Source organism: Corvus cornix, chromosome 6, assembly GCF_000738735.6.
Source record: "Corvus cornix cornix isolate S_Up_H32 chromosome 6, ASM73873v5, whole genome shotgun sequence".
NCBI classification, from domain to species: domain Eukaryota; kingdom Metazoa; phylum Chordata; class Aves; order Passeriformes; family Corvidae; genus Corvus; species Corvus cornix.
This window is the reverse complement of record NC_046336.1, coordinates 204,657-220,124: the sequence shown is the minus strand read 5'-3', so window position 1 is coordinate 220,124 and position 15,468 is coordinate 204,657. Positions and strand designations below refer to the sequence as shown.

The window sequence follows — 15,468 nt, the reverse complement described above, 5'->3', positions numbered from 1 at the left end:
AGAAGTTTTCACCCTGTGAAAACATTAAGATAAATAAAGCAAATTGATAAATCCCATTTCATAGAATATAGGCTCTAGGATTAAATGCTCTAACACATAGCAGTAACAGATCATTCCAGGTACAGAACATCATATTTCAAAAACCATACAGTTAATGCTGTAAAAGGAAGGATTATTTGAAATGTGATTGATTCTTATACCTTTATGTCATAAAAAGTAGCTTCAGTTATCTGGGGTTCTGGAGTAAGTAGAGTAAGAGGTTATGAGAAAAAGTCAACCCTTAAGTTGCAGACAAAGAGCTTCTACTACCAGTGTAGTATTACATCATCAAAATATTTCACAGACACTCAGAAATAAGCTGTACTTCTATATGTCAGTGAAGCAGCAAATTGAATTCTCATAATATGTTTTGAAAATGAGTCTTGTTAGGTTTGATGAGGTGGAAAACGTACTGAGATCACTGGTTTGTTCCAATACATTCAGTATGCTTTTCTTGGATGTTTGCCATGGCTAATCTTTTTAATGGCACTGTAGCTTGTAAACCCATTTGGTAGAGAGCTGTACGTCTCTGTTTCAGAATATCACACCAAGCAGGATGGTAAATAAGTTTCTCTTCAAGCATGCAAACCCTTTTTCTACAATACTAGAAATTTTATTTTAACACAAATTTCAGAAAAACCTCAGTATTTCCTTTATGAATTCAGTGAGGAGCAGAATAAAATGCAAATGTTGTTTCAAATACACTCACACATACATATGTAGATGTTTGGGGGTTTTAAGAGTTTTATCAAGGCAGACTTCAATTAATTCTGGCCCAATATTCAAGAAATTGAGCCTGTCACAAACCCTCTGGATTTCTCCAAAACCCCTTCTTAGCTACTCCCACATGCCATTTTGGAAATGGTCTAAGAAAACAGTGGGCCTTTTACAGTGTGATGAGCCATCATGGAATGCAAAGGTCTGTCTTACTAAACTGATGAGAACATTTGGGTGAGACATGAAAAACTCTAGCCTCAGCTTGTTGAGGGTGAGCCAGAGGTTGCCCCTCAAGTGCTTCCAATGATTTCAGCTCATGGGCTCACACAGGTGTGTTACTCTAGTTATATTTTGAAGATTAAAATAAACACTTTCTGTTGTCCTTTAAAGCTAAGTTAGAATGCACTGGAGATGTCATAGCATGTTTATGATGACCCCAGAGTGTAGCTACCATTTAATCTGCTTCTATTCAAGATGTCTTTACAAAATAATATACTTTTTCTTAACACAATTTCATAGGTACAGGATCTTATGTAGTCAGCATCACTTTCTTCAAACCACATTCCTGATTCCTTGGTTCTGAAAAAATCCCCTGCAAGGCCTGCTGTCTTGTCCTGTCTTCCTTTCTATCACCCTTAAAGAATCCATATAGGAGAGGTTTCTGTATAGCTGCAGTGATCCCAGCACTCTGAACTCTGTTTTCTGCTAAATTATTCCTGGATAACTCCCCTTGAGAGAATCCTGCAAAGAAATTGCACAAGATGAATTTTTTTTTTTCCCCTAGGTTTCATTTCTCACCTTCTGCATGTATATTTTCCATAGTCTCTTGTCTACTTTCAAGTTGTTGTTGAACTGATTTTTGTACTTCCACACAGATAAACAGTTTGCTGTCTTTAAACACTCTCACGTGCAAAAGCACAAGGTAGGAGGTGAGAGTTTTGAAACTCTCTTTTGAAACTCTTTGTGTGTGTCTTAACTTGTTAACCCTACAGTAGAGTTGTAGATCTGAGAAGAGACATAGAGAAAGAGCACATGAAAAGGAAAGAGGGAGGAGAAAATAAATAGAAACACGTACAAGTGTCTAGAAGAGCTGCTTCTAGACAGTGAAATTTTGGAAATAGTATGGCCCTTTGAGCCAGAGGTTTCAGACTGCTTTGCCAAGAGTCATTGATGGTTGTGGTTGGGATTTGTTTGCAGTTATCCCTACAGCGAGGACTCTAGCCAGGGAAGGCAGTACATGAACACGAGATGTCCAGCCTGGTGCGACAGAATCCTGATGTCCCACTCAGCCAAGGAGCTCATTCTGAAAGTAAGTACAGACCTGCAGCCCCCCAGTACCTCCACACTGCATTTATCTGCACCAAAGGCAGGTAGGGTTGAAAGACTGTCCTTGAGTTTGCCTGTAGCAAACACTTGCCAAGCTGGAGACAGCACACCATGGCAGTACATAGACGGGTGTGCCTCCAGTGCTTTGCACCCAAAAAGGGGGACTTGGCCCCATAAACCCACTGACAGTGACTAAAAGACGAGCTTTCACAAGCAGTTCTTTTGGTATCTGAGCTGCCAATGATGATCAACTGTCTTCTGACCTGTGCCACTTCTGTGCTCTTCTGTGCGGGGATGCACAGCACCGGGAAACTGCTTGCTTTAAAGAGAGTAACTGTAAATAAAAAGCCCCTATAAAAAGGCCCCATTAGTCCCCCAGCCCAGTCCACCCTACAAGTGACATAAACAGCAGCACTGCCCATACCAGGGATTCAGCAGGGATGCAGACAGAAGCGGGTACAAGTGACTGCTGAGGAGTCATGCAGTTGAGAGAAAAACCTGTACATCAACAGCTGGAGGCACCTGAGTTACCAGAGTGGTAGATTTCCTAAGGTACTCCCAAGAATATGTCAAGTCCTAGACAGGCCAAATCTATCGCTGTCCCCTGAATGAGGATAGTCTCCAGCAGGTAGGCTCCTAACTTTGGTACACCAACGAGGTGCCTAAATTCAGACATTCCGTTAGAGCTTTAGAGATAAGCTTGTGAAACATTTTTAGAACATACAATTCCTCTTGGGATTTTGGTGTTTATAGATAGGGTTAGGGTTAGTTGGTGATGCTCTATCCAAGGTTAAATGATCTAAACATGGTTCAGGAGCCTTCCAGTTTTCTTTTCTGTCATTTGCTCTCTCCTTTTTGTTCCACTCGGCCCTCCTCCTTTCCTTGGAAGCACTGGACCAGGTCAACTGGTTACCTGTGCCAACTTCCACTGCCTCTGTTCCTGTGTGCTTCCTCATGGCACCTAGACCCCGTCCTGCTGATGCTGGTTACCAGCTGTTCTAAAGGGCCAAGAACAGATCAGGAAAAGGGTGTGTGATACAAGATCTCTCCCACTTCTCTCTGTTCTGAGCTGGCCGGCTGGCCGTGGCCGTGGGCGGGCTGCATAAATGGATGTACTGCAGTGAGGTTGTCTTGCTGACCAGACTGTATGACTCTAACAGACTTACTGAATGCAAAATTGCCAAAAGTCGTGTGTCTGTCTGTGTGTTCCTGTATAATTAATGCTGCTTAGTGGGAGTGAATTACAGAAAATAATCGTGTAAGTAAATGAGTGTTCTATAGCTTCATGGCTTCTTTTTTTCCTGTTTAAATTAATTACACCCTTGAAACTTGCTCTCCTGACGTTTATAACCTTCTTTTTCTCTCTCGTCGGGGTTATTTATCTCATGATTAGACTGTTTGCTTTGCAGTATATAACTCACTAAAAGGCTGGGAACATGTTTTCCACAGCTACTCGAATTTCAAGTCAAGGCACTTCCTCACACGTTTTAATGTGTAAAAAGTGTCTGCATGACATCTTGAAATTTCACCCAAAATTTTAGACAATACATGTACTGCAGTATTCAGTAAAAAAATGTGAAGCCTAAAGGCAATACAGGCTTTATAGTCAAATAGTAATGTCAAAATCAGTGTTATTTGGTTTTCTTACACAAAAATATCATGTGAAAAAGTGAGACTTTACCCAAAATATTACCGATAGTACTTGGAGACCATGAAATTCCTAAAGAACAAAGGATTAAAACCATGAAAAGAGTGGCCAGTGAGGGAAGATTTTTTTTTTTTTAAGCTATGAATAAGGAGATAAAAGTGTACACAAAAGCTTGGAGAGTGTAAACAGTACCAAGAGAAAGGAATTCTTTCTGATTATCTAGAGGGCTATAACTTGGATATAATGGGAGAAGATTAAACAAGGGAAAACAAAGTTAGAGCACTGAAGAAGTTTGTAAGTGTGAGGTCAGTTACAATTCCCAGTCTCTGTGTAACAGAAACCCGATCAGTTGGATCATTCAAAGCTTACCTTTAAAAGTGCGCGTCATCCTCTCTGGAGCTTTGCATTTACAAATCGTGATCAGGCAGGTTGGGGTATCTCCAGAAGCGCATTGGTGAGGCCAGACTGGGCTTTAACTCTGTGAGCCTGTACCAAACATAGGAGCTAGCTTATCCAACCCAAAGCAAAACAGGGATTCTGGCCCATAAAACCTAATGAAAATAGTCATTAGAAAAGAATGCTGAACTGATAGAGGAAAGGGCAAAATGACCCTACAGGTTTCTGTGGTTCTACACAAGAAGCAGTGTTGGCCTTGACTGAGAACTTACTCCACTGCAGAGACCTATACTTTGAAGCTTTAAAAGGAACTCTGAAGAAAGTAAAAGCAAATTTTAAATAATTGATTACACTGTAACAAATCCTTAAAATATAAATGTATATGAATTTTTAAAGAATTTTTTCAGTCATAACTATCTATTGAATATTCTTATGCATGTAATTATTTTGCTGTATTAATTTTTCTTATAGGTAATAAAGTGTTTATTTTTCTGCCTAAGCAATTCTATATTTTGTTTCAAACAAAAATTGTAATAAATCTGCATTTAAATCCTAGATAAAGAGAGGATAGTGTGCACAAACTGCCACTGTACAGTGTGTTCAGCTACACAGTAGGCATTACAGATTGTACTGACATGGGGCTGTAAACAGCTTTCATGCAACATCATCTATCATGCCATGGTCGGTTACCTCACCATCATGTTATTTTATGCTTCCTGAGCCCTAAACCACCAAAGGTTGCCCACTGCTCAGGAGCTGCGCTGATGCCTGATCGCATGAAGTAATGAATGCTCAGCCAAGTGTATATTGTTTCTGCTTGTGCGCTGCTGTAATTTGTTTATCTGTCTAAAGATTATGCAGTTGAAAATCCACAATTTTATGCTGCCTTTGTAAATTATCAAGTCGCTTTTGATGAATGTATCCCCACTTCCGATGCTGGTGGCATTATGATCTTGAAATATTGGAAAGTGCTCATGCATACAATGCAGAAGGTTATGTTTTTATATTTTTGGCAGACAACCGTGCTGTAAAGTAAATCTGACCTTAAGCTTCCTTACTGCATTAAAGATAATTCAGTTTTAACTTTATAGTCCTAAATGCTACTGTTTATATAAAGTTATTGCCCAGTCAAACTTGACTGATTACAGATGAGAAAGTCTTGACTGTTTCATACAAAGTAAATTAGTATTGCCAACTAGTTTAAAGCACATCTACGATTGTATTAGAGACTGGAGAGTGTCCAGATTACAGATTTAATTAGCTTATAGAAATTGTTTAGCACAATAAGAAATTGTTTTGTATGGCAATGTATTTGTATTTATTCCTGAAGTACAGTGCCAGAGAATCAAAATAGCTCCTCCAAATCACGTTTATTGCAAACGGCAGAAAGATGACTACATTTTATTGTTCGTTAAGATAAAAATGCTAAAGAAGTCAGTGTATAAGGGTAAAGTTCAACATGGAACAAAATGAAAGCAATTCATAATGGAGACTGGAGGAATGTCATCCGTCATTTGCTGCTTTTCTTAAAATCACTGAATGCTTTTTTTCAGATGAAGAAATTTATCTCAGAGAAATGATTAAAGATTATACTCAGAACCTGAAAATAATAATTCATCTCTCTGAACATTTAAAATCCCTTATATGATGAAATCAAATGCTGTTATAAGGCAACATGGATTACATTTAATTCAGAGAACATTTATCTCACCTAATTCAATAAAAGTTGTGTTGTTCTTAAAAAAGGTCTGGCCAAATGTGGTTGCTGCATTTTGCAACAGAAGCCTAGAATGCAACTACAACAAGTCACTCATTTCACTTAGCACACAAAAATTTCCCAAGGTCCTGTCAGCAGGGAGGAGAAACAGAGATCTCAGGAGGTTTTTTATGCAGGCAAACTGCACAAATTACTGCCAGCGGTACTGGGCATAAAAGTTCATTTTACACAGTCTTCCTCTGGAGAGGCCAAGCTAAGATGTGTTAATATCACCTCGTTCAGAAACTGGTTTCACCTACTTGCATAATATTTCCAATATTTCTTTCTCTGTGTGTAATCTGGAGAATCCTTGGACTGACTAGTGTTTTGTTGTTTTTGTTTTTTTTAACTAGTCAGAAAATGATGAGAAGATAGTAATATATGACCACATTGGGCCAAATGTCTGCATGGGGGATCACAAGGTAATTAAATTAAACATTTTAGTCTTTTATCTTCTAAGTTTTTTGTTAGGAAGGAGAATGTATGGACTAGGTTCTATTAATTTTAAGTCAGCCATATCTCTGCCCTATTTTTGAAGTAACACCTTGAAAATGTTTCAAAGTCAAATTCAGCTGAAGTCAGTTTATCAGAATAGCTGCTTGTATGAAATCAAAGAACGGGACAATGGGTGATAGAATGAAAGCAGGATGTGGTGCAAGTGAAGAGGAGCAGCCATCTGTACACTTAAAACTGTTCTAGCATAACACAAGTGATTTCATTGGGTTATCAACTGTGCTTTCAAAGCATAGCTTCACCTAGGTTGATGCATAGGTGCCTATTAGTAAAAGAACGTATTGGCAGTTCCATATTCAAACAAGTGATAAAAAGACTATAGAAAAAGGACAAAGAATTACATAAATACCTGTTGTTGAAATTAATAAAATACCTGAATTTTGCAAACAATCTTCTTTGCTGAAGATACCAGATGGAAACCTGTTAGAAATACAATAAAACAGAGTATTTGCTTTCTTTGAAAAAAGCCAATTGAGGACTAGGAGGTAACCTCTGAAAGCCTATCTAAAAACAGCACTGAGGCTCTTGAATGATAATTCAGAGAGGGATAGTGGGTAATTGTATGTGTGGATGCATGTGTACATGCAAATCTGAACTCACAAATACATACCCCTATTTAATTCCATGGTCAGAGTTCTTGTGAGACAGAGAATTGTTTTCTAAGGAAAAATGCACTTAAGGCGTTTGGTCCAGAATCATGCAAGGTTTTAAAATAGAGCAATTACTAACTTATCCAGTAAACAAAAAGCTCTGGGTCAGCCAGTTCAGAAACAGCAATTTTCGTTTCCTTCATCACCAAAGTGGTGCGGCACTGTGACAAAAGGGAGATGTGTATGGGACCTGAACCTCTTCCCACAGAAATCAGTGGAAAATTTTCCTTTAGATTTCAGTGGGAGCAGAAATCTGTGAGGAAATAATGTTGTTCCCTTGTGCATTTTGTAATTACATTAATTCAAAAAATGTTGCAATGTTTTATTTCCAGTCATAGGGAAGTTTTTGTTTTTACCTCTGACTGTAAAGAAAAAAAAAAAAAAACAAAAAAACAAACAAACAAAAAAAAAACCAATGTATATTTCAAACATGTAACTTCTATTTTTCCCTAACTTGCTGCAGCCTGTGTTCCTGTCCTTTCGAATAGCTGCTGGGGCAGGTAAACCTATTGCAAATGTGCACAAGTGTTGTGTCGTGCAGTGATGTGGTGGTAAATATCATCTTTTTTCTTTACGTTTATATTACATTTTCTACATCATTTCCCCTGTGTTTATCTTTCTTTTTAAAAAAATGCCAATTCTGCAACAGGAAAAAGATGCCTACGAAGTGAGAAGATTTTCCGTGAAACCACACTGTAGCCAGGAGGGAAGACAGCACACTGAAATCTGTAATCCTAACAGCTGTATTGATAAATCCAGTCCTGAGTGCCACATTTTTAGACTGCTGATCGTACACTATGCTTCAGCATCTGGACTCTGTTTGAGAGAAGCCTCACATACCTCACTGTCTTGTATGTTCATGTGACATCAAGTAGAAATGTGGAATTATTTTTTATATATATGTCACAGTTCTGTTGCCAAAACTCTAAATAGACAGCAGAGATGCTATGTATTCTAGATTTCACAACTTTCAACTTTTACTAAGTGTATTTGTCAATGTGGAAAAGCTATTTCAGCATATTATAAACTTTTAAAGGTATCATGCCCCTTATACATCTTTACCACTTTGGGATTTTGTACATTGGATTGTATAGATAGAGATATTGATGGTTTTAAATGGTATTTTCTTTTTTGACCAAGGCTTATGGTTTGTGTTTTAGTTTTAGTATTTTGGTTTTCATTTTTTTAAATTTTTTTCTCATTTTATTTACTATACTGCCATGTTACATGGTTTTTGAATCACACAGCAGCTGCTTTCTATACATACATATATATGTGTGTGTATATATATGTATGTATGTGTATATATACACAGATATATAAATAATTTATAAACCTGACCAAAACTTATGCTAAATATACTTTCCAATATGAATGCTTGAGAGTGCCATATCAGCAGTAAGTGTTGGAGTCTTAGCAGGTTTAGTTAAGTGTACATCAACAACCAACATTTAAATAATATATAGCAGTGCCATCCTGGATACAGATATATAGCATACTATATAGCACATATATTAGCAGTTTCACTTTGTTACTCCTATAATCTCTTCTTTCTATGTAATATTAAGGATTGAATGTGAAGTTCTTAGCTAGGTTTGGGTGTAACTTTCCAGAATTTTGTAAACTGTTTTTGTCAGTCTTTTGTTACTGTTTTATGGTGCCATATTCGATATTGAAACAATAACATCATGGGAGAAGAAAATAATCGTCTGCTTCAAGTAGCAACTGTATTGGATACAGACTGTATTTATACAGTGTTAAAGGAAAAAAAAAGACCAACCATCAACCCAACTGTAAATTTTCCTGGTTAGTAGCTCAGTGCAGCCTACAATATAGTCTTGTTACAGACATTTTCCTCCCACCACTAAATACAACATTAAAAGGTGATTAGGGAGTCTGTTGATGAAACACAAATGTATGTTTTATTGATTTAATTTAGAACACTACAGAGTTCATAGACTGCGCGATGGCATTAGATTGATGCTTGATTTTGGTATAAATCACTACCACTGAAAATGATTTGATGTCTGCTTGCAGAGTTTTCTCAACAGTACAACCCAGTTTGTAGCAAGTATTGTTGCCCAAAGGGTGTCTGCAGCTCTGTATTGTTATTGTGCCATGTTGCATTATAACCACACAGTAATTCTATTTAAGCAAACTCAACTCATGATAACTCTGAAGGCCTTTAGAAATGAGTACTCTGGTTCTCAAGCAATAAAACTAATCATGGTGAACATGGCTGTGTCTGCCCCTTTAATCTGGGCATTGGGGATTACAGGGAAATTACTAAATTGTCACATTTCTTATTGAGATACCTTTTAATCTCCTGCCAATTAACAAGGTTATTTTTCACATAAAAACCTCTATGATAGGATGCAGTTTTGGTGTTAATCAAAACACAATACAAACCGAGGCAAAGGCACTGAGGAGCTGATATGGGAGCACTGATGTGAGGAAGGTGATGCAGCTTTACGAGCTGCTCACAAGATGCCAGTCCTCAGCAGTAAATGTGCCACCATGAACTCCTTCATGATTATCTCCAGTTTCAGAAGACCTCTCTAGCCTTTTCCAGCAGGAGCCGAAGCCTCGAGTACAGATCAACTTGCTGTAGCCTCCAGCCGCGGGGCCGTCTGGGGCCCGAACTTTCCCCGGGGGTGCAGGGTACGCCGGTGACCTGCTGGGGTGAGCTGCTGCAAATGCTCCGAACTGAGCCCTCAGCAATTCATAAAACGCAACTTTCGCCTTTAAACAGCCCGGGAGGCGAATCCGGGGGCGCAGGGTGAGCCGAGCCGGGCCGATCCCAGCGGACACCTCTCTGCAGCCCCGGGACAGCCGAGCAGTGACGGGCTCTGGCCCAGGATGGGAACGGGTCCTATCAGCTCCCCCCCCTCTGCCTGGGGCCGGGTACCCGGGCTGTCAATCCTGCGGTGCCTCGAAGCCCCTTGCTCCCGTAACGCCCCCTCCGAGCTCATTTCGTTTAAGAACTGTGGGAAGGACAGGTGGGAATGATTAGCCTCGAGCACAGGTGTTTTTATCCTGCTACTTCCCCACAGGACCCGAACAGCGGCCTGGTCTCAGCGTGCTCACAGCCGGACGAAGACTAGACCGTAAACTCGATTTATTCCCTCTGTAGCCGCGGCATAGCTGGGCGCGTCCCCGTTTAGTGAGTAGGGGCCTGCGGGACCCCCCACCCTCCTCGGGACGCGGAGCTGCCCCGGCAGGAGCGAAGGGGAATCAATCACAGTGAGCGGCGGCACCGGGACCCAAGGGGGGCTCCAGGGGGAGAGGTCCAGGCCCTTTTCCGCAGCGGAACCGCGCCGACGCGGGTCTGTGTCGTGCCGCGACATAGACGGAATTTGCGCGGTGGGTGACGGCGCCGTGCGGACCCCGGCACCGAGAGGGCGAACGGGGGAGGCCCGGGCGCGTCCCTCCCCGGTGCGGGGAGCCAGGACTCGCCCGCTCGGCCCAGGGCTGCGGAAGCTGGATGCAGAACGGGGGGGCTGCAGTGCTAGAGGCACTGGGTCCCGCACCGGACGCTGGCCTTTGCTCGGGCTGCGAAGCCATAGCTGAGACACGGGGAAAAGAGAACCTCTCGTTCATTTAAAAAAAAAAAACCAAAAAAAAAAAAAAAAAAAAAAAACCCAAAAAAAGAAAAACCACAAGAAAAAAAAAAAAACCAAAACCAAAAAAAACCCAACCAACCAAAAACCCGGCAAAAAAAAAAGCACCGTAACAACCCCGGCAGCTCACACCCACCCGGATTTGCGTGTGCGAAGGGGAGAAATGCGGAGTCTCGCCGCTGATCTCAACGACTTCGTCCCCGGGTTTTTGCAGCGGTCGGTACTCAGCGCAATGGGAGGCGTACAGGCCCCGACCTCCCCTCTCCAGAGCGGACCCTATCACCCGCCCGAAGCCAACGAAACGCTCTTGGGGCCAGGGACGAGCGTTCCCGGTTTCACACGCAGTTCGAGCGGCACCTTCAGCCCCGGGTGTCTCTCCTCTCTGGGGCTGTTGGGGAGTCCCCTAGCGCGGGTTCCCATGAGGCAGTGACCTCGGCCCCCGGCTGTGCCACAGGCGCTGGGGCTCTCCCGGCTCAGCCCACCGGCCCCCCGACGCAGGGGCTCCTTTTCCCTTGCAGGGCACCGTCGGGAACCCTGCAGGAGCTCTGGGGTCCCCGGCCTCTGGCACAGAAATGCCGGAAGAAACTCGCTAAAGGAGAAGGTTGTTAAATAATTTATTGATTTTATACAAATTCTTTCCAACACGTGTGGAGACATTCTAATGTAAAATCAAGTGTCCATTTTCCTCTCGTGCTTTTTTGGGACAGTGGTTTGGGTTTTTTGGTATTATTAAGCATAAAATCCAGAGGCAGAAGAAATGAAACTGCCAAAATACTGAGGGACGGAGTGAAAGAAAACTGCTGTTTTTACACTAGAAATATACATCACAAAATCTGAAATTTACTATATACAAAGTGGCTGAGCTGGGACTTGGGAGCCATAGAAAACGTAACAAAACCTGATTGTTAGGAGCAGGAAACTAACAGGAAAGCTAAAGGAAAGAGTGGGAAATCTTGAAGGAACACAAAACCCAAAAAGTTGAAAAAATTTCTCTGAAATTTACATCGATGAGAAAGAAAATAATTTCATAACTTATTCTGTAAAAAATATATACATTTCACATACATCTTAGGCTGTACAACACACCACTTCAAACACCCAGTTACACTCACCCCCGCCGCGCTGCCCGGTGTGGCCGTCGGCCCCGCACCCTCACAACGTATCCGAGCTGGTGCTGCAGGGGCTGACAAGGGACAGGTTCGTGGATTTGTGCTTTTTCAATAGCCTCGTGATTTTTTCGTCATCTGAGTTGGGGTCCAGGGGCTTGTTGTATTCATCATCGTCCTCATTGTCCGAGCTCTCCTTCAGCTTCTCCGTCTCCGAGTCGTGCTTCTTCTTCGCCGAGGCCATCTCTGCTGCGTGTCTCTTCCGCCACTTGGTCCGTCTGTTCTGGAACCAAACCTGGGCACCGGCACCGGGCACAGCTCAGCCACGGCCTCGGCCCCGCCGCCGCGTCCGCCCCCGCCCGCGGCGATCCCGTCCCGTCCCGCAATGCGGGGCTGCGGGCACTCGGAGCAGAGCCCGCACCAGGCAGAGTCTCAGGCGGCTCCTGGGAAGGGGCCGCCCCGCTGGGGACACCGGCCCGTCTCTGCGGGACTGCGCCACGGTTAAAGCAGCAGCTTCCCGGAATAGTCGTTTATTGAAAATGGAATACAATAGCCAAAAAAATCAGTATTTTTGGCTTACAGTGCACCCCAACACTCAGATGCACCTGCAGGCTTTACTAAAAAATTTGCAGAGTTACACAAAGTAAACTTGTGCCAGTGGACACGATCCTCATGGAAAAGTGACCCTTCAAAAGTAGTTACCTGCGGGGGGCTTTTTGTCTTTGTTGTGATAGGGTTTTTTTAATATAATATGTCTATTTATTTTAAATTGTTTGCAGCACAGAGAGCTCTGAGCACAAAATAATTTAGGTAGAAATTAGGCTAAAATCTATCCAATATCGAAATGTGACTTAAATAATAACTGACTTTTTAAAAAAATCCCTGCATAGTTGCGCAGTGTTTGTGGTTGCTAGTAATCACCGACATGGCAGAAAGCGGCCGTGGCCGGGAGCAGGAGAGACGGGAGCCCAAAGGACGGACCTACCTTCACCTGGCTCTCGGTCATCCCCAGGGAATAGGCGAGCCGGGCGCGCTCCGGTCCTGCCAAGTATTTCGTCTGTTCGAAGGTTTTCTCTAAAGCAAATATCTGCTGCCCAGAGAAAGTCGGTCGAGAGTGTTTCTTCTTGCCGTCCTTGTCCAAAACCATCCCCGTCTGAGCTGAAAGTGGAGAAAGAGCTGCGTCAGGGATAAACTCTGCACTACTCCCGGCCCGTAGCCGGGCCCCGCCAGGCGCTGCGGAGCCGCTTCGTGTGTCCGCCGGCTCTAAAGCAGGGCTCGGTCCGGGACAGACCCGGGGCCGTGAGGACCGAGTGACCCGCACCGGGCCTTCCTGCCGCCCGCCCCGTCTACCGCGCTCGTCCGCCAGCGGCTTGGGGCCGCCCTGGCTCTGGACCCCAGGCCGCCTACTCCTCGCGCCCTGCAAGAACCGGCCGCACTTACCGGGACAGGCGAGCCGGGGGTCTCTCCAGGGAGAGCCTTGCACCACTCCCGGCCAGAAAATGGGCGGCCGTCCCGGCAGCTCCGCCAGAGGCTTCGGGTAGCGGGAGACGGTAGCGGGGCTGAAGTACATCCCGGCCGAAGCCGCCAGCCCGTTGATGCGGGGCAGCCCGCCCAGCAGGTTGCTGGCACTGCCTACGGGCCGCCCCAGGATGTCGCTTATTCCGTGCGGTGTCCCCAAGGGGAGTTGCGTATTGAGTCCGCCCAGGGCCGGCGCCTTGAAACCGGAGGGGTTCTGCAGGGCGTAGGGGAACAGGGAGGTCTTCATCTCGGCCATGTTGTGCAGCGCGGCTAGCGGCGCACTGCTAAGGACGAACGCGCTCTGGCGATTAGCATCCATCTGTCCCACCGCTAACATCTGCGGGCATCAGCGAGCGTGGGTCTTCCCCAGTCGCGCCGCGGCCGCTCCGCTGGGAACCCTCGCCGGGAGCGCGGCCGCGGGCGGGACGGGCTCCTCGCCGGGAGCGCGGCCGCGGGCGGGACGGGCTCCTCGCCGGGAGCGCGGCCGCGGGCGGGACGGGCTCCTCGCCGCTCGCGGGATCTCAGCGACAGCAAGTGCCGAAGTTTGCTGGGAACAGGAAAATCCCGGCGCTTGCCCGCCCGCTCCTGCGGCGCGCACCTCCAAAGTCCAGGCTAAAGAGCGGCGAAAGCCGAGCCGGGGCAGCGCGGCGAAACAACAGACCGGGAGTCCCACGAGAAAGAGTCCCTACCGGCGGCGCGTCCCGGAAGACTACAGGTAATGCGCTCCACGCGCGATCGGGATGCGGGACCGGCAGCTCCGCGCGTCGCCCCGGCCGCGTGTCCAGCAGCCGCGGGGACGCTCCGCGCCGCGCCCCGCGCGCAGATAACTGCGCGGGCACCTGCGCGCCCCGCGCCCATTGGGCGGCCACCGCCCCGCGCCGCCGCCACCGCCCAATCGGCGCGCGGCGCGCGCCTCCACCCCAATACGTCACGGCCGGGCCGAGCCGTGGGAGCGCGCAGGGCTGCACGTGGCCGCGCTGCGCCCGACGGGACCCCCGGCCCCGCCGCCGGGGTCAGCCAGCCCCGCCCCCGCCGGCCCGCCGTGCCCCGCCGGTAGGCAGCGGGAACACCCGGAGGCGGTGGCGCCCTCCCACGCGCCGTGTCTGTCCCTTCCAGCCGGGCGGGGACCCGGCACAGAGACCGCCGGCGCCTCATCGAGCAGCCGGGCAGTGACCGCAGAGCCCCGGCGGCTGCGCTGCCCCGGAGCACTGAGCGGTAATGCCCGCCCCCATCGCTGTTCTGTCGGGTAATCGGCTCCGTCTTCAGCTGCGCAGCGGCCGTTCCCTCGCGTTAGAGGCCAGTGTTTTTAAAGCGGCTGTAAAAAATGATCTTACGCCCTAGGAATAACTGTTTAGGTCTACTTGGTTGCCTGTTCTGGAACCCACTGGCCTCGCAGAGGCCTTCGTTCCGACCCGACCCGGTCCGACCCGACCCAACCCGACGTTGGGGTAATAGCCCCTGGTCTTTAAAGGGAAAAAAACTGCTGTTACATCACCGCAGAACCAATCTCGTTCGCACAAATAAAATGACCAGAGATATTCCTAATCGAAAGCATAATTCATTGTCAAGAAAAGAAGAATTAGGATTTGAGGCTTATACAGAAAATAATTCCAGCAACTGGGCTTATAGCTTGTTATCCGCCTTGCAACTGATTTCTCCTACGGGTTTGATACATTGTTAACCAAGGAAAACATTAACTACAACAAGTGGGGAACTAAATCTTTTCTAAGTGGTCACAAAGTAAACACGAATCGACTCGATCATATCAGAACAATTATTAAAAGCGTGGTCCTTTAGATGTGATGTCTGTCTTCAGAATCGTTTGCAGGTGAACAGGGTTTCGTTTAACCTGTAACAAGACCGTAATGTCAATGTAGATTTGGAAAGTAATTATTCGGGCTCGTCCACGGTCTTTGTTTTCAATCGCTGGAGTTACGGGATGTAACAGTCCATGCGTCTTGTTCTGCGCATCTTTGTGAACAGCTTAACGTACAAACGTGAGATTAAAAACGACGCTGCGCTAAAGAAGGTTTAATAAACGACTTCGTTACTTTTCCCCCTGTCTATTGCAAACATCGGCAGCGGAGGGAACAGCCACGGTGTATCAGCTCTGTCCAGGCTCGTTTCCGCGACGCCTGCGTGCGTTGGGAAGGGGCTGGCAATGCCACCTGCTCTCTCT

The 15,468-nt window shown here is 45.7% G+C and overlaps 2 protein-coding genes across 5 annotated transcripts in view; one reads left to right on the top strand and one right to left on the bottom strand.

Moving 5' to 3' along the window:
- INPP5A (inositol polyphosphate-5-phosphatase A) overlaps positions 1-9,279 on the top strand; it is a 193,120-nt gene extending 183,841 nt beyond the window's left edge. Inside the window, exons 13-16 of one of the 4 annotated variants that reach the window (XM_039553870.1) lie at positions 1,954-2,065; positions 6,236-6,304; positions 7,509-7,596; positions 7,695-9,279. In XM_039553870.1, coding sequence (XP_039409804.1) covers positions 1,954-2,065; positions 6,236-6,304; positions 7,509-7,589 — 262 coding nt within the window. In that variant the 3' untranslated portion in view covers positions 7,590-7,596; positions 7,695-9,279. The remainder of the gene's footprint in view (positions 1-1,953; positions 2,066-6,235; positions 6,305-7,508; positions 7,597-7,694) is intronic. The other 3 variants (XM_039553869.1, XM_039553866.1, XM_039553867.1) reach the window with 3 other exon arrangements.
- Positions 9,280-11,255: 1,976 nt separating this feature from the next.
- Positions 11,256-14,094, bottom strand: NKX6-2 (NK6 homeobox 2). The gene is made up of 3 exons (XM_039554498.1): positions 13,212-14,094; positions 12,757-12,929; positions 11,256-12,066 (listed from the first exon to the last, which is right to left on the bottom strand). Exons 1-3 carry the CDS (start codon positions 13,624-13,626, stop codon positions 11,818-11,820), a joined length of 837 nt encoding a protein of 278 aa, XP_039410432.1. The 5' UTR covers positions 13,627-14,094; the 3' UTR covers positions 11,256-11,817.
- Positions 14,095-15,468: the final 1,374 nt, after the last annotated feature.

Coding starts and splice junctions, on each gene's coding strand:
- NKX6-2 (XM_039554498.1), bottom strand. CDS start 13,626: ATGTTAGCGGTGGGACAGATGGATGCTAATCGCCAGAGCGCGTTCGTC. Junction 12,930..13,211: donor CCCCCGGCTCGCCTGTCCCG/GTAAGTGCGGCC, acceptor CTCCACTTTCAG/CTCAGACGGGGATGGTTTTG. Junction 12,067..12,756: donor TGACCGAGAGCCAGGTGAAG/GTAGGTCCGTCC, acceptor GCCGGTGCCCAG/GTTTGGTTCCAGAACAGACG.